The sequence below is a fragment of the Protopterus annectens genome, chromosome 1.part1 (assembly GCF_019279795.1).
Source record: "Protopterus annectens isolate FY-2018-M chromosome 1.part1, PAN1.0, whole genome shotgun sequence".
NCBI classification, from domain to species: Eukaryota; Metazoa; Chordata; order Ceratodontiformes; family Protopteridae; genus Protopterus; species Protopterus annectens.
The window spans coordinates 1,986,515,487-1,986,533,948 of NC_056726.1; the positions used below are offsets into that span (position 1 = coordinate 1,986,515,487).

General features: G+C 44.6%; 1 protein-coding gene across 1 annotated transcript in view; it reads left to right on the forward strand.

The window, feature by feature from the left end:
• Positions 1–18,462, forward strand: part of LOC122816787 (dynein axonemal heavy chain 8-like) — a 9,517,065-nt gene that overhangs the window by 1,773,954 nt on the left and 7,724,649 nt on the right. The window contains 1 exon segment of the mRNA XM_044089814.1: positions 16,146–16,245. Within this exon segment, the coding sequence (XP_043945749.1) occupies positions 16,146–16,245 (100 nt within the window).

The following is an 18,462-nucleotide window of genomic DNA, read 5'->3' on the forward strand; positions in this document are numbered from 1 at the left end:
CACCGGGGAGGGGGGTCCAGGCCAGAGTTTTCAGACCGGTCCCTCCCTTTGGGGGCCTCCACTTTAGACAACTCAGGGCTTATATTGTCTGGGGATGTTGGTGCTGCGTCGGGGTCCCCCCCTTCCATCCCAGTCGGCTGTGGCTGGTGGGGAGGAGGGGGGGGCTTTTTCCAGTCTGTTGGCTTTCCGGGACAGGACCGTCTCCGGATGAGCAGCTGCTTTTACCTTGGCTGTGGATCCCCCCAAGCCTTGTTCGACATTGGGTGCAAGACCTCATCATCCTACCAGGGTCAGCCCTCTTGTGAACACCTTCATACATGCATTACCCCCCCCCCAGTGGGGTCCCTTCCTCTTCCAAGTACTCTCCGAGCCCACTGTGTAGGATCCTCCCCAGAAGATGATGTGCAAGAGGAGGCACTTGGACTTCCCTCAAGAATCCTTCACTGAGGACATGGATTTTGAGGAAGGAGATGGGTCCCCCAGACTTCCATCTGAGGAGGTGTCCTTTGGGGACATCCTCAAGATCCTCAAAGAGCGAGGCGGTTGGTCTCCCCCCACCCTGTCTTCAGAGGAATTCATGTTCCAGAAGGCCTTCAGGACGGGGCCATCTTCTAACTGGGTGTCTCCCCCTGCCCAGCTCATTTCCATCAGGGTGTGGAAGGAGCAGGACACAGTAGAACCTGTTCTGAAAAAGCACATACATTTCTGAGTCCACCCTAAAGATAAAAATTTTGGAGCAAAGGCTTTCCTGTTGATGCCATTGGGGTCTATATTAGATTGACGAAATGGCATTACAGCGAATGCCGTTTTGCTGACACATAGACCAAAATCTGAAAATACTGAAGGCTCAGTTCAGCGATTTTTTTTTTTTCCCCATGGCCTGAGCCATGACATTGCCCTTTACCCCACTGTAGTGCAATTTCGGAGTTGGTATATTTAGTTATGGGGGTGGGGGGGCAAAGCCCCCCACTTAGTTATGTTTGAAATTGTGTGTATGTATTTTTGGTGGTAGCGATTTCTTTCCCAGGGAAAGAAATCGCTGTTTTGAACATTTGCAGTTTATTGCGGTCAGTGTTTGCATGTCAGTGAAGAGGCATTCGATGCAATGCCTCTTTGAGCATTTAATATAGACCCATGCTATTGTGGTGGCTGCAGCCACCAAAAAGGAGCTCGCTGAACAGAGCTCCATGGTCCATCCCCCGAACAGGGAGTCTTGAGCTATTGGCTGCTTTGGGAAGCGCGTGTTTGCCTCGGCTATGTTCGGATTGAACACAACAAACTACATGGCACACTTTACCCGACTGCAAAGGATTTGGTATCAGAACACTCCTCTTCCCTTTCTGAGTTGCTGCCTCCAGAGAGTCTTAAGTTAGTCTCTCTGAAGGTATCTACTCTGACTTCCCTATGTAGTGCCTCAATGAGGTTGATCTCAAATGCGGTACAGGCCACCTCCAGAGCGGTGGCTGTGATCATTACTATTAGGCATCATGCCTAGCTTCACCCTTGCGGGTTTGCAGAAAACTTCAAAGCGTCGTTTTTCTAAATCCTCTTTCGACGGGTCAACACTGTTTGGGCCCTCATTCAAAGAAACCTTAATCCATAGAGAGCAGGAGGGAAAGATTCAGTCTGCAGTCGGGATCAAGTTTTCTACTTCCCAGCGATCCTTTTCCAGGAATCAGGGGGTAGTAAGAAACTGTGGTTCCACAGGTCTCAGTCTTTCTTACAGGACACTCCTCAGGAATCCTCTTCTTCTGGCTGGGGAAAGGGATTTGATAGCAGATGCTGCCCAAGAGGCAGAGGAGGTTCGCAGAACCAGAGCTCCCAGGAACCCTTCTCGGAGAAGCCCACAAGGTATCAACACACTCAGGCCACAGAATATACACTCAGTCTCTTTCAGGACCTAGGTATCACAGTCAGCCTGCCGAAATCTCATCTTGTCCTGTGCCAGAACCTGGAATTTATCGGGGTCCTTCTGGACATGGTGTCAGAGACTGCAGCACTTCCCTCTCACAGAGTCGAGATGTTTCTGGAACGGGTCCATCTTCTTCTGGATCCAGAGAGTTCCTCAGTGCATTTAATCTTGCAAGCCCTTGGATCAATGGCGGTGGTGATTCAGTTAGTCCCTTTTGCCATATACCACATGCGAATTCTACAATGGACCCTTGCAGTGCAGTGGTCAGCTCACCTTTATCCCATGTCCATGACCATCAGGGTTTCTCAGGTCTGCAGATGTCACCTTGCTTAGTGGCTCCAAGCCCAAGACCTTCTTCTAGGCAGACCCTTTTGTCTTCCCCAGCTCCAAGCCACGGTGACCACAAATGCCTCCCTGTCGGAGTGGAGGGGCATTACTGGGGAAGGACTGTCCATGGTATGTGGTCCCCTTTAGAGACCAAATTACACATCAGTGTCCTGGAGATGAGAGCAGTCCTTCTAATGTTGCAAGCCTTTTAAGACTTGTCTCCCTCTCAGGACTGTTGCAAATCAAACAGAGAACATGGTGGTGGTCTGGTACATCAACAAACAGAGGGGAACACAATCTGATCCCCTGTGCAGAGAGGCCATGAGAGTGTGAGATGTCTTCCAGGTGATGTCTTCCAGGCACTTTTTTCTTGCAACTCATATTCCCGGCATTTCCAGTGTACTTGCCGACAAATTTACCAGATCTGTATCCTGAGTCCTCACAAGTGGTTCCTGCATCTGTCAGTGGCACGTGAAATATTCAACCATTGGGGTATTCCTTGCTGTGATCTCTTTGCCTCCCAATCAATCACAAATGCAGCAATTACTTTGCTCTGATCCCCCCAATGGGGGAGTCACTCAGGGATGCTCTGGTTCATGACTGGCCACTGGATCTTCTGTATGCCTTTCCCCCAACTCCCCTCATTCCCAATATCTTACAGAAATCGCATCTCCTGAAGACTCATCTCATCCTCATTGCCCCCTTCTGGCCTCATCAGACATGGTTTTCGCTGCTTTGGTCTCATCTAAAATATATATCCACCTTGGATATTAGTTCCAGACCCCGGATCTCATTTCCCATCCTTGGCGGCATCCGTTTTCCAGCCTCCAAGTTCCAATGATTATAAACCAGTTCAAACTTCCTTCCCCAGTTAAGGACATTATTTTGGCTTCTAAAAATCCTTCTGCTAAGAAGGTGTATTCCAGCAAATGGAAAAGGTTTTCTATTTGGGCTCAACAATGTAACTCAGATCCCTTTTGGGCTTCTGTTTCTGACATTTTGTTTCGGGCCTCTCTTTTTCAAAAGGGAGATAGTTCCTCTACAATCATAGTTCATTTGGCTGCTATATCCAACTTCCATTTAAATGAAAGTATCACTTTCTCTTGTAGGCTGTGCAAGGCCTTTCTCAAAGGGGTCTTTTTGCTCAGACCTCCTATCAAAGATCCTTCCCCTCCTTGGGACCTCATGCTGGTGCTGCAGTCCCCGACAAAACACACTTTTGAGCCTGCTACCTGTGACCTCAAGACCCTGTCTTAGAAGATGGTCTTTTTGGTGGCCATTACCTCAGCCAAGAGGGTCTCTAAATTGCAGGTTCTTTGCATTAAGCCTCCCTTCATGATTTTCATAAGGATAGGGTGTCTCTCAGAACCAGTCCTTCCTTCATTCCTAAGGTGGCCTCAAAGGCTAATCTTAACCAGTCTATTCAACTCCCTGTCTTTTTCTCAGTTTGTCAAATAAAGGAGAATATCAGCTGCATTGTCTGGGTGACATAAGTAGTTATATTTCTACTTGAAGAGAACAGAAAATTTTTGAAAATCCAATCAGCTTTTTGTGGCCTTTTCTCAAGCTAAGAAAGATCAGGCAATTTCCAAGGTTTCTATTTCTTGTTGGATCATTAGCTGTATTGCTTATAGTTATGAGAGCAATCACATGGAGCTATCTCCGCCAGTTAAAGCTCACTCCACTAGGTCGGTAGTCACGTCTTCTGCATTCTTGGCAAGGCTTTCCTTAGATGATATTTGTGCTGTTGCTACTTGGTTCAATCCCCATACCTTTGTGACACATTATAAGTTGGACTTGGTGTCTAGGGGCAGGATGTCCTTTGGTTCTTCTTTGCTGCAGCATGTCCTTCCTTGAGGCCTCCCAGAGTTGTTGGTAGCTGTGGACTCTGACCCTTCCATGATCAATAATGGCACGGATAGCACCAGATAAAGATCTATGTACTTACCATAACTTGGAATCTGGGCTATCCAGTGTCATTATTCATCACGTTCCCGCCCTCTTTACCCCCTTCAGGTGTTTGAGGAGTTGTGGAGGAATGTTTCTTAGTATCCCTTTCCATTTTATAGGCAGTCTTCACTGCTCTCTTTTTTCTATCCAGCAAACACGATCTGAAGGTTGTGGGTAGCAATGGATCTTGGAAAGAGTAGGAGCTTGAGCTCAGGAGCTGTGCCAGCTCAGATCCGAGGTCAGATCTTGCACCCATCCATGATGAATAATGATACTGGATAGCCAAGATTCCAAGTTATGGTAAGTACATAACTCTTTTTTGTCTCATTCTCCCCCAACAAATTGGGTAGACCAATTTCTAAAGTTACTTTAGTCAGATGGTTGACAAATGCATATTCTTTGTTAATGGTCAGCAAGGTTTGTCCTTACCCAGATCTCCTAAAGCACACTTCACCAGATCCATGACTACATCATCCGCTTTCTGCTGTGGACTTCAATTGATGATATTTGTGCCACAGCTACTTGGTCCAATGCTCATTCATTTATTGCTCATTATTTATTTTTATTTATTTTACTTGCAGATTGTCAACCGGGAAAATCCATTGGGCCAAAATGAGCCTCTTTTCAATGGAGGTCCGTGGAGAAACACTCCATATACAATTATTACAAAGCTAATATCAACAAAGTTAACAAGTACAATACAATTTTCAAAAACTACTAAAACACAGTAATATAGAAGATGAATAATAACATTTGAGCAAGGTGTTGTAACAAAGCTTCTTCTTCTTCTTCTTTCGACTTTTCCTGGTTAGGGGTCGCCACAGCGGATCACCTGTCCGCTCATGATTGGCAGTGGAGTTTATGGTATCAAGTTGCCAGCCCGGCACCCAACCTTCCACAGAAGGCACACACATGCACACACTCATGCCTAGGGCCAACTTAGTGTGTCCAATCCACCTACAGCATGTCTTTGGGATGTGGGAGGAAACCGGAGCACCCGGAGGAAACTCACGCGACCACAGGGAGGACATGCAGACTCCGCACAGAAGGCACCTCAGCAAAGGATTGAACCATAGAACCTCTTGCTGTGAGGCAACAATGCTAACCGCTGCACCACCGCGGCCGCCCTAAGTTGTTGTAACAAAGCATTAAATGAAATTAAACATAAGTATTTTGGAGTACATAAGTATAATTTGAAGAGCAGGCATTTATGCACTCAAAAGTTTCAAGAGGTGAGAGGTAGGAGGAGGACAGTAGAACAGTGAAAGGTGAAAAGTTTGAGTTATGAGAAAGGAAAAAAGGGAGAGGGAGTGGAAATGAAATGAAGGGAGTCACTATGTTGAGTTTTGAGAAAGGAGAAAAAAAATGATGGGGGAACAAAAATGATACAGAGGGAGTCAGGTTGGGTGAGAGCATGAGCATTCCCAAAGAGAAGAAAAATGGGAATAGAGCATGGTCTTGAAGGCAGAGGGGTTTTGGGTGATTCGAATGTGGGGGCGGGTGAATTCCATAGATGAGCGAGGGAGAAAGACAGGAGAAATTGCCCAGGTGCGCCTAAGGGTTTGTGCACTTCGATAAGGTTCTGGTTACTGGACCTGTGTAGTCTGTCAGGATGATACAAGGTGAGTATAGAGGAGAGGGAAAGGCAGTTAGAGGGTTTGGAAATGAGTTTGTGAGCAGTTAGTTGAATATAAGAAAGAGAGTGGGGGAGTTCCACCCAATTCAAGGAGTGGAGTGCATCACAGTCGTGGAAGGAGGATTTGGTCCCAGTAGCAAACTTAAAGATTTTATTGTAGCAGGATGACAGTTTTTACTTTAGGGAGGATTGAAGGTTGGTGAGGAGAGGGGCTCCATATAAGAGAGAGGGGATGAGGTAGGAAATAGAGGATGTGATAGTGTTCAATCTCGCCGTTTGTTCTTACACATGGGTTCGGAGCCGATCCTCGGCTCCGTGTCGGCCGCTTGCAAGCTCTGCATCGAGAAGAAGCTCGAGACAACCTAATACCCACAATCCCCCTCTGCCTTTACCTCAGATCTAGTTTGCCGCTGCTGCGTTCGCATCACTGGGATCTAGCTCGAGCAACTTCAGATAAGGAATAACTTTTATTATTGTTGTTTTTGAGAAAAAAATTATTCTAAAAGTACTATTTGGTAACATAGTGTATGTGTGTGTGGTAAGGTAGAAATACTCGGTACCGTTAAAGTTTAATTAACTTGTTAGAGTTTTTCGGGGCCTTCCACCCCTTACTCGATTTAGACTTATATATCGGATTCGACTTTTTTTACTGGATTTGTCTCTCTACTGGACTTGACCTTTTTTCTCTTACCTGTTTTTTCTTCAAGATGTCTGAGAAAATTAAATCAGGTTTTAAACGTTGCCAGTGTGGCCAAAAAATGTCAGTTACTGACAACCATAGTTCCTGTGTCTACTGCCTTGGCCCTCTCCACTTACAAGAGGACTGTTCAATTTGTCACTCTTTTAGTGGGAGGGTCATGACAGATAGGCGCAGGAAACTCATGGACAGGGGGTTATTAAAACCTTCCTTTCAGGAGGCTCTGGATGCTTCAGACCAGGCATCCAAATCCTCAAAGGAATCGAAGACGTCGGAGCCCAAGTCATCGGCTCCGAGCTCTTCGAGTAAAGTTAGATCACCGGTTCCACAGACTTCGGGGCCGAGTGTTCAACTGTTGTCAGTTCGAGCCTCGAGTCTTGGAACCGGTGATGGAGCTCCCTCCTCGACACTATTGAGGTCGGCTCCGTCTTCGGTTCCTTCGACCCGTTCTTCTTCTAAGCTCTCCGATGTCGATGTGGATCGTGTGGTACAGAAGTTATTGGAGCATTCGGCCCTATCCAAACTTATTTCGGTTTCCACCCAGTTGGTGTCGAAACTTGAAGGCCTCCCATTGTCTCCATCCATTCCTCCTCCGAGACCTGTCCAGTCTTTGGAGCCGGAAGAGGTTGATCTACTGATTGTGGAGCCCTCGGGTCCAGAACCGTCCTTTTCTCGGTCTGTTCCTCTCACCTCGACTCCGTCGGATCCGGTACCGGAGTCTCGGAGCCGACGATCTGTCCTTGGTTCCGGGGCCGAGAGTCGAACCGACGTTTCGGTTCCGACTCTTCCCCTCGGGGCCTCGGCGCGGATCGATTCGGCTCCGTCCTCGGGGTCGATGCCTTCGGTGCCTGTCTCGGGGATTCTTCCCATTTCTTCGGAACCGGGAGATTCTTCGACTCGGGACCCGGGGGCCTTCGATCTCATGAGGAAGGTGTTGTCTACCCAGACAACCACATCAGTGGAAGCAACCTCTCCTCCCCATAAAGGGCCGTTATCCCCCTCTGCACCCACGGCTACATCCAAGCGTCGAGCACCGGTGTCTCAGCCACCCCTGGAGGGTGCCCCCTCTTTCTCGGAGGCTTCTTCGGATGCTCCCCACGAAGAAGTCCCTAGGAAAAGATTGTGTAAGAGGAGACACTTAGATTCTCCACAAGAATCTTTGACATCCGATACTGACTTGGATGAGTCAGAAGGGTCCCCTAAGTCACCTTCAGAAGATGTCTCTTTTTCTGACATATTGGAGATCCTGAAACAGAGAGGTGACTGGCAGTCCCTTCCCCCTTCTGAGGATGAGTCAGTATTGCTGAAGGCATTTGGTGCTCGCCCTTCCTCCTCCTGGGTCACTCCGCCCTTGATGAATTAATGGAACTTATTGCTCAAGGGCGTGGAGGCTCCTGACACAGTGGAACCAGTCCCTAGGAAGCCTAATAAGTATATCACTGCACCCCAGGACAAGACTTACTTAACAAAAGGAGTTCCAGTGGACGCTATGGTGGTGGCAGCGCCACGAAAAGGAGATGTCGGAATCTTCCTCATCTGTCCATCCCCTAATAAAGATTCTAGGACTATGGACAGGTATGGGAAGCACATTTTAGTTCAGCGGCTTTTTCCATGCGATCCCTGAACTACTTGACCCACTTTACACGACTACAGAGGATCTAGTCAAAGAGTTGGGAGATACCCTCCAGGGTACTACAGATGCTGCTGTCTCAGAGAAAGTGACAGCGCAACTTAATACCCTTACATCCATTGTGAACTCGTCCATGAGGCTGATCTCTTACGCGGCGAAGGTTCGAGTAGGGCAGCAGCTTCAGCGATTGCTCTTCGCAGACAATCCTGGATGCGCTTATGTTCATTTGCGGAAGCCTTCAAGTCTTCCTTTACTAACGCCCCATTTGACGGTGCCACTCTTTTTGGCCCCAAAGTAAAGGAGACCCTTACCCGGTGTGAGCAGGAGGGAAAGACTCTGTCTGCTGTCGGAGTCCGTTTTTCCACCCCATCCAGACCGTACCCCAAAGGGCAACGTGATGGAAAAATGTGGTTTCGAAAACCCCAAGGATCTTTCCCAGGCACACAGGGTGATGCCCCTTCTAGAGGCAGAGGAGGGGGCAGAGGTGGAAGACGCCGCCCTGGCGGCAGAGGGGGTCCGCAGAATCAAGGTGACAGGGATACACTCCCTGGTAAACCTTTCCAGCACTCCTGAGAGGAGGCCCGACTGTCCTGCTCTGGAGGCAGTCGGGTCGCTAGCTTTATACCCTCAGGCCTGGCAAAACATAACTACAGACAAGTGGGTAAAAAGCGTGGTTACCAGAGGTTACAATATACCATTTCTATCCTATCCCATTCCAAAGAAAAGACTCCCAGATGTGCCGCCCCATCTGCGAGAGCCAGCAGCTATAGAAATTTCAAAGCTGCTAGAAAAAAGAGTCATCCAACCAGTCCCAGTGGACCAAAGAGGATTCGGAACTTACTCAAGGTTATTTTTAGTTCCAAAGAAAACAGGGGACTGGAGGCCCATTCTGGACCTAAGCGACCTCAATACCTTCGTCAAGAAAGAAAAGTTCAGAATGGTCACGCTTCAATCGATCCTTCCATTCTTACAGAAGGACGACTGGATGTGCTCAATAGATCTGAAGGATGCATACTACCACATCAAAATGGCCAGGGCATCCAGAGATCATTTGCGCTTCCGGCTGGGTGCCAGTCATTTTCAGTTTCGAGCCCTGCCCTTTGGTCTGACCTCAGCCCCCAGGGTCTTCACCAAATGCATGGCAGTGGTAGCGTCTCACTTGAGACGCCTAGGATTCCAGGTGTTTCCGTATCTGGACGACTGGCTCCTTTCTGCCACCACCCAGCGTCAACTAGTACAGGCCAGAGACTACACTCTTCAACTGTGTGTTCACCTCGAATTTCCGTAAACTTGGAAAATCCTTACTACAGCCATCACAGCGTATCTTATTCATAGGAGCGGAATTAGATACACATCAGTTAATTCTAAGACTTCCTCCAGAAAGGATACTTTCACTTCAGACTCACATACGTCTTCTTCTTTTGTCCAGGAAATCCCCAGCAAAACTGGTACTGAAGGTTTTGGGACTCATGTCAGCTTCTCTTATTGCAATACCCTTGGGAAGACTGCACATGAGAGTCCTACAATGGCTACTGTTTGCACAATGGTCGTTCCAACAACTACCTCTGACACACGAGATTCTTATAACGAACACATGCAAATCACACCTAGACTGGTGGCTTCAGACTTGCAACCTTTCCAAGGGGAGACCATTTGTGCTACCCGCTCCGACAGCTACGGTGACCACGGACGCTTCCCTGATAGGGTGGGGGGGCATCTTTCAGGGACAGACAGTCCAAGGCGAATGGACCAATTTAGAGTACAATCTGCACATCAATGTTCTAGAGTTGAGGGCAGTGTTCCTAGCGTTGCAACACTTTGCTCCCCTTCTTCCTCTGGGAACTATTGCAGTTCAGACGGACAACATGTCTGTAGTCTGGTACATAAACAAGCAAGGGGGAACCAAGTCCTATCAGCTATGCAGAGAGGCCATGAGAATCTGGCAATGGGCGGAGTCCATGGGTCGCTTTCTGATAGCAACGCACATCCCGGGGTCATCCAACGTCATAGCCAACAGGCTGAGCAGAGCAATACTGTTACCGCACGAGTGGTCCCTAAAACAGTCAGTTGCGAAAAGATTTTTCGCGTGGGGCCAGCCTTCCTGCGATCTGTTTGCGTCTCCAATGAACGCCAAATGCAGGAGCTACTTTGCCCTATTACCCTCCAGGGCCAGTCCCCCGGCACCCACTGATTCCCGATTGCCCCCCGGGTCTCCTGTACGCATTTCCTCCCTTCCCCCTGATCTCAAAGTTTCTCCAGAAAGCCAACAACCTACACAGGACAATAATCCTCATTGCCCCATTCTGGTCTCGTCAAATTTGGTTCCCTTCCTCATGACACACTGCATTCGGGGACCCTGGATCCTGGACCCAGAGCCAGATCTATTGACTCACTCGTCAGGGGCTCCCCACCCCTCGCTCTTGTCCCTCCATTTAGCAGCTTGGCTGCTCCAATTCCCAACTTAGCCAGGTCTGATCTTCTTTCGCCTGCAGTTCAAAATATATTAGTGGCTTCTCATAAAGCTTCCACTACTAAAACATATACTAGTAAATGGAAGCGCTTTGTATTCTGGGCGAATACACAGCAAGTGGACCCTGTTATAGCTCCTTTGAATAAAATATTAGAGTTTTTAACAGAATTGTTCCATCAGGGTGCTTCTCCTGCCACATTAAGAGTTCAATTGGCTGCCATTTCTAACTTCCATGTGGAAGAATGTGGGGCTCCAGTTATGGCCCACAGACTTTGTAAAGCCTTTTTAAAAGGGTCTTTTCATATTAGACTACCAATTAGATCTCCTACGTCACCTTGGAGTCTAAACTTATTATTATCTAAGTTGATGCTGCCCCCTTTGAACCAGCCTCCTCTTGCCCATTAAAATTTTTGTCGTGGAAGACTCTCTTTTTAGTAGCCATTACATCCGCTAGGCGAGTATCTGAACTTCAAGCTCTCTCCATTAAACACCCTTATTTGATCTTTCACTCTGACAGAGTTTCTCTTCGCACTAATTCATCCTTCCTTCCTAAAGTTTGTTCTATTAACAATATTAACCAGTCCATTGAATTACCCACTTTCTTCAAAAATCACTCCAATAAAATGGAGTATATGTTGCACAAATTAGATGTCCACAGACAACTAAGGTTTTACTTGGATAGAACAAAAGATCACAGGAAATCTGATCAACTTTTTGTAGCCTTTGCTGATAACAGAAAAGGAGTAGCGGTTACTAAAAGAACTCTTTCTAAGTGGTTAACTGATTGTATCATCTATGTCTATGATTCTACAGATCAAACTCTTTTGCACAAACCCAAAGGACATTCCACAAGGTCAGTGTCTACATCCCTGGCTCATGCAGCTCGCCTACCACTAGATGCTATTTGTGCGGCTGCTACTTGGTCTAAACCACATACATTCATTTCTCATTATAAGGTAGACAAGGTTTCTAGGGACAGGGCAACCTTTGGTTCCACTGTGCTCAAGAACGTCCTTCCGTGAGTTCCTCAGGAACAAGGAGCTAGGGGCGCTACCCATGTGTAAGAACAAACGGCGAGATTGAACACTATCACATATAGAAGTTATGTCCTTACCATAACGTTCCATGTGGAGTGTTCATCTCGCCTTTGTTCTTACATTCCCACCCTCCCACCCTTAGGAAGAACGTTCAGTTTGGTGCCTGGTCTGGGGCATTCTGCTTCTGCATTGCAGTTGTTGTATATATAGTTGGCATGTATACATATATATATATATATATATATATGTATATATATAGAGACTCTTAGTTTCTGTACATATGTGTATATTGGCATGAGTGTTTCTCTCTCTGACTGCTGGTTTGCTTGCAAACTAGATCTGAGGTAAAGGCAGAGGGGGATTGTGGGTATTAGGTTGTCTCAAGCTTCTTCTCGATGCAGAGCTTGCAAGCGGCCGACACGGAGCCGAGGATCGGCTCCGAACCCATGTGTAAGAACAAAGGCGAGATGAACACTCCACATGGAACGTTATGGTAAGGACATAGCTTCTATGTATATGCCTTGGATGAGCGAGTGAGATAACCGCTGCGACGATACAACATTCTGAGCTTTTGGTGTGTATTCTTAATACTAGTTTGTATATGAATGTCAAACTTTAAATGTTCGTCAATGATAACACCTAGAAGTTTTGTATGGGAGACTATTTAAATGGGAATCTGATTCTGACTGACTATGGAGAAGGATAGAGGTATTTTTAGATGAGGTAAAGATCATGATTTTGGTTTTGGATGCATTGAGAGCAAGGTAATCATTCAGTATCCAAGACTCAGTACAAGATAAGGCATTTTGTGCTAGTTGCATGAGTTTGGGGAGAGATTCAGCATAGCAAATTATGGTGGAATTGTCCGCGTACGTATTGGACAAGTTTGGTATTAGGAATGCACTGATGAAAATTATTAATGAATATGTTAAAAAGTAAGGGACCCAGTATTGAGCCTTGTGGAGCTCCTGTTGAAGTGTGAAAGAAGGAGGAGGTACTATTGTTCCACTTGACGGGTTGTTGTCTATTAGAAAGGTAACTGGAAAACCAGTTAATAGAGAAGAGGTGAGATTGAGAAGACAGAGTTTGGACAAGAGAAGGTTGTGGGAAACAGTATCGAAGGCCTTTGATAAGTCTAGGAGAAGGGTAGATACAATGTTGCCAGAGTCACGGGTGTGGTTGATGATGTCAAAGAAGGAGAGAAGGGCAGTGGTAGTTCTATGTCCAGGTCTAAATCCATGTTGAGTTGGAGAAAGAAGGTGATTGTCTAGGAGGTAGGGAAGGAATTGCAAGTGTATGCATTTTTCAATGACTTTTGAGATAGGGGACAGGATGGCAATAGGATGGAAGTTGGAGATTTCAGTATTGCTGCTTCCTTTGTTGAGGGGAATGATGAACACTTTCTTCCAGAGGAGGGGTACACAGGATTCTTGGATTGAATGGTTGATAAATATGCTTATGGGAAGGGCTACGCCATCAGCAGCTAGCTTAAGAAAGTTAGATGGAAGGTTGTCTGAGGCATTAAAGCATGGTTTTAGTTTTAGAAGAAGTTTTTTAAGGTATGTAGAGAGATGGGTTATAAGGTAAAGGGGGAGGAGATGAGTAGTGTTGATGTCAGTGACACTAGAGTTGAGGGTGTGGGATGAGGGTGGAGTAGAAGTGTTATTGGAGAATGATGCGGTGAGCCTGGCTATTGAATCAATAAAGAAAGAGTTGAATTGGGTAGCTAAGATATGATCTGGAGAGTTAGGGTCAGGGCAGGGATTGTCTTCTTTACCAGGAGAGAGGAGAGCAGATATACTGTTCCAACATTTTTGGGGGTTGGATCTATGATTGTTTTGAAGACTGGAGTATTGCTTATTACAAATTGAATTTGACTTCCAGAAGAAGGGCTGCCTTTGGTTTTGCAGTAGTCTGGAATATCCTTCCAAGAGGGCTACCCAAGGTTCACGTAGCTAGGGAGTCTGTCCCATCAGTTGAGGAATGAATGAAAATGAGAATATCGGATATTAAAGTTATGTACTCACCATACCTATGCATCTGTGTTGTCCATTTTCATTCTTCCTTAACTTCCCATCCTCTTTCTGCTTCTCTTTTCTTCCTTGAGTGACGTTATGATTGTTGTGGAACCTCTGTTCCATGTTTGAGCCCCAGTTCTTTCAAGCAGCCTTCCAACTTGGCCTGAGACTAGTTCTTTCTGTTTGTTTTGCGGCAGCAAACTCAGTCTGAGGAATTGCAGGGCAGCTTGGGCATTATGGATAAATGGAGGAGCTTGAGAGCTGGATTTGAGAGTCTAATAAATGCGACTAAGCCAAATCCAAGGGCAGATCACATCACTTGAGGAAGAATGAAAATGGACAACACAAGTGCATAGTTATGGTGAGGACATAACTTTAATGTTTCATACATTCTGTCATAGTAAAATGTTGTAGCGTACAACTTAAGCAGAACCAGAACAGATCATCAAAAATAGAAACTTCACCCCGGGGTCTTCCAAGAATTGATCCATCTTTGGAGAACACATCAGTTGGATCTGTTTGCCTCCTCTCAGAACAGACAACTAAAGACATTCTGCTCCAGGATTCCTTGCAGTTAGACTTGAAAGTCCAATGCATTCTCATTCCCATAGACAGGAATGCTCCTTTATGCCTTTTCACTCTTTCTGCTGATGTTCATTGTTTTTAAAGATCCAGTAGGACTCCCTAAAGATTGTGGTGTTGACTTCCTTATGGTCCAGCCAACAGTGTTTCTCCTTGTTAAACTGGCCAATGGAAATTACCAGAAGCTTCCTCATAGTCTGGATTTACTCACACAAGACAGGTTATTTTGATACATCCCAGCCTGAAAACTCTTCATTAACTGCGTTGATGATAGACGTCTTGATACCTTTGAGGCACTTTTTTTCTGTAGACATGCAGCAGGTAGTAAAGGAGACTAAATACCTGTTACAAGGTAATCATATTTTTGTAAGTGGAAAAGATTTTCTAGCTGGTGCCATTCCAAGAACCAGGCTGTCCTCAGGCCTGGCTGCCTTATCTGTGTGAGTTACTGTCCTCTAGCCTTTCTTATTCCTCTCTCAAATTTCATTTGATACATTCCTGCTTGTTTGCTATTGCATTCCACCTTTCTTCCTATGCTCAAGTTAAACATTTTTTGAAAGCGATTTTGCATATCTGTTCACCTAGAAAACAGGTGACTCCTCCTTGTGTTCTTAAATATGTGATTGAAAAGCTTACTGTTCTACCACTGGAACTAGCTCATTGGGCAAATATGAGGTTCTTAACATGGAAGACTTTTACTCATTAATCTGAGTGTCTGAGTTACAAGCACTTATGGTGAATCAACCTTACCTCATTTTTTCACAAGGACAGCTTTTCTTTGAGAATTTAGCTTTCTTTTATGCCTACAGTGGTTTCAGTTTACTTTGAGACAGTCTTTCAGTCCTTCTGTCTTTTTTTTCCTGACTCCAAGAACAAGGAAGAAAGATTCTTCACATTCTGGATATTCACAGGCAGCTCAGATTCTACTTAGACAAAACTGATATCTTCAGCAAAGGTGATCAGCTGTTTGTCGCCTAGGAAAGGAAGAGGTAAGGACAGCCAGTGTCAAAGCAGACAGTTTCCAGATGGTTGTCTCATGCTATTGCTTTTTGTTATTTTCACCATAAGTCACTTCCAGACAGGGTTAGGGCCCATTCCTTCAGAGCTTTGGCATCTACTGCGGATTTCTGGAAAGGGATGGACTTTAAATGGATTCTGGAAACAGCAACTTGGGGCTATGTGCATACATTTACAAAGCACTACAAGCTAGATTCCTTTTTCTGGTCTAGAACAGGCTTTGCTAGAGTTAATGCTTAGGGGCTCCTGGATTGTTAGTTTTTCTTTACCTCCTCCCAACCTAGTTTCCAGGCTATGGTAGTCTACCCAAATAGCTTAGTCTAGTGCAATGGTGATCTAATATTAAATATAGTACAGTTATGTAAGTATATTTAGCATAACAGTAATGTTTATATGGATCACTGTTGCAGTAGCACCCCCTCCCTCCATCCCTCTACTATTTGTGTTGTATTGCCAGAGTGTGGTAGTATATTCTTTTGTGTATATAGTTTACCCTTTGTTTCATTTCATAGCATTTTCCCTTCTGTGTTATTTCTTCTCTTTATTAGGCAAGAAAGCTCTGAACTTTTTGTGCACTAATTATCTTTTTAAATGGACCTCCTTTGGAGCTTCTTAGAGTTAAAGTGCATGGAGGCACCCTTAGCTTTGAAAGCTGCCTGGTTGCAGTGGGTCTGGATCCAAGTAGTTTTACCTACTGCAACAGTGAACTATAAGAACAGCTACTATTATGATAACTTTACCTACACAACTACACTACCTTGACCACATTGTTTATTACTGAGAATCCAAATGAGCAAATACTCAAAGACATGATGTAGGTGTTTTGCATGTGATATGTTGTGCTAAAATCAGATATGTTTTTTTTCTAGGTTTCAGCTCCTAAATATGCCATGTCTTCGGTCAGAAATAGAAAATACAGTAGGGATTATTCTACATAACTATGAAGCAGAGTTAGAAGATACAGAAAAGGTAATTGTTTGTCTGATATAACTAAAGATATAATATGTAAAGTTTATATTTACAAACCAGTTTTGGTTCATATTGTATGTAATATTTTATAAGCCTTACTAATTATCCATTTTTTAAATCTTCCTCTATTCCAAACACAACTTAAAACACTGCATAGCTGGTCTTTTACTCCACTATCCATGTCTTTTTGCCTATATTCTGTTACCAGTCTTTGGTATAGAAGGTACTCTGTAATCTAAAGGCCATAATTCTACTTGGCCCCATCCTTTTCTGTTATCTTACTCTCCAGTTATTTGCTCTCAATATCTTGGTTTCCTTGTTAAATTTCTCCATTAAATTCCAGCTCCCTCTTGCCTGTATTCCATACTTCTACTTACAGTCATCCCTATTGGTAAAATCTCCTTTCTCCATTCCCCCTTTGGCTTAGATGTTCATCATTCCCACTACTGTAGTAGCCTTTAGGCTATGTAGGCTGTGTCTTGTCCAAGACACAACCAGTCAGCTTCTAAAAACTCTGTCTCCCTCCCACACTTGCAGTGACTGGTGATTGGTCAACCTGTAGAAAGAAAATCAGCAATCAGAGTGGAATATGTTCAGTACTTGTTTGCCATCCCATGAATAAGCAGCTCAGAGGCTTCAGAAGAGCAGCAGCCAGCCCTCATCTCCTTTCTGGCAGATAAATTCCCTTTGGGGGCACCCCTCCATAAAGAAAATTTAAATATTTAATATAATTTATATATAGGTGAAACAAGTATTTTTTTTACCTTTATGTTGCAAGTATGACGTGTTCCCTTCAAGAAACCGGGTACTTCTTTATTGTCATCTGTTTCCTGTCTTGGCTACTATTTTTAGCTTCAACTGTTGTGGGGGATTATTTTATGTAAAAATGCACTGTTTATGTAAACTTTGTAAATATTTTATAAAAGTTTAATGTGGGGCAGTGTTTTATTTTGTCATAGACAACTAGAGGACATGTAGTGCTTCTATTCACACTGTGACAACTTGCCATTTGCCTCTGTCAGACTAATTTAACTTCTAAGGGGTTTCTGAGAAGATTTTAGACTATTGCTTATGTGGTACTGTGTTTTGGGGACACTCTGTGTGGGAAGTGGAAGTGTGCTGCTTATGTAAACTATTTGACAACTTAACTTCCTATCAACTCATTCCAGCAATTTTAGCCACATTAAAAGCATCCTTCGTAGTCACAGCATGGATACCTACCCTGCTCCTGCTGGCCTGTCATGCATAGTTTTAGTTTATATAAAATAAAAATAACTTACCAGAGAGTTCTGGCCAAATCCACAGGCACAGTCTTCACCTTAGTTGATGGTGGTTGACTCTGTAGCAGCCAACAGTCATTACTCTGACTACCCAATTTACCGCTACAGCTTCCTCTGGTATAATCCTTTTAGCCACCATCAACCAGAGATCAGATACATCCTGTTCAACTGTTCCAGTGCTTGATGCAGACATGGATGAACCATCTTTTCTGGAGCATGGAGATGGTTTGGGGGATAATGATGAATGTGGCCAAGAGAATAGATTTCTTGAAGGTATGAATATGATGTTTTCTATTTTTATCTGATTCAGCATGTGGGATGTCAGATCTGGTTGGATCTGACCTCGGCACCTTATAACAAACTATTGGATCTGAGAGCTCTGACACCTCCCCTACCCATAATTCCCTCCTTGTAGATGATTTACCTCAGATCTCGTTTGTCACCAGATATGTTTGCTGATAGCTCCAACTTTTTCACAATAATCGATAGCCATATTTTGATTTACTGCTTATTCCTCCCTATAGGGTAGTTAGTTTTCTTCCTAGTTTAAGATTAGTATATTTAGATAGTTAGGATTGTTAAATAACTTTAGACAGATATTTTGAGAATGCACTGGATAAAACTTGCTAGTAATTTTGTATACATTACGTAGTGTTTTTCATAGATTTTTATAGGTTAAATCCCACACCAGTCATTTCTAATGTCTTTAGCTGATTTGCCTTTGCCTCCCTTACCCAAACTCCACTATCCTGCATCAACTCCCCAGTTCTAGTTTGCTGCCATTTGTGTCTGCAGCTTGGTCTTTGGCTCAGCTCAACTTTTTCTTTTTAGAGAGGTTAGCACACTATCTTGGTAAAATTCTTCGTTCCCTTACCCTCTGTGAGTCATTCTTGTGTTCTTTGTGTCTTTAGGGAGTTATGTAGTTAGGTAGTTAAGT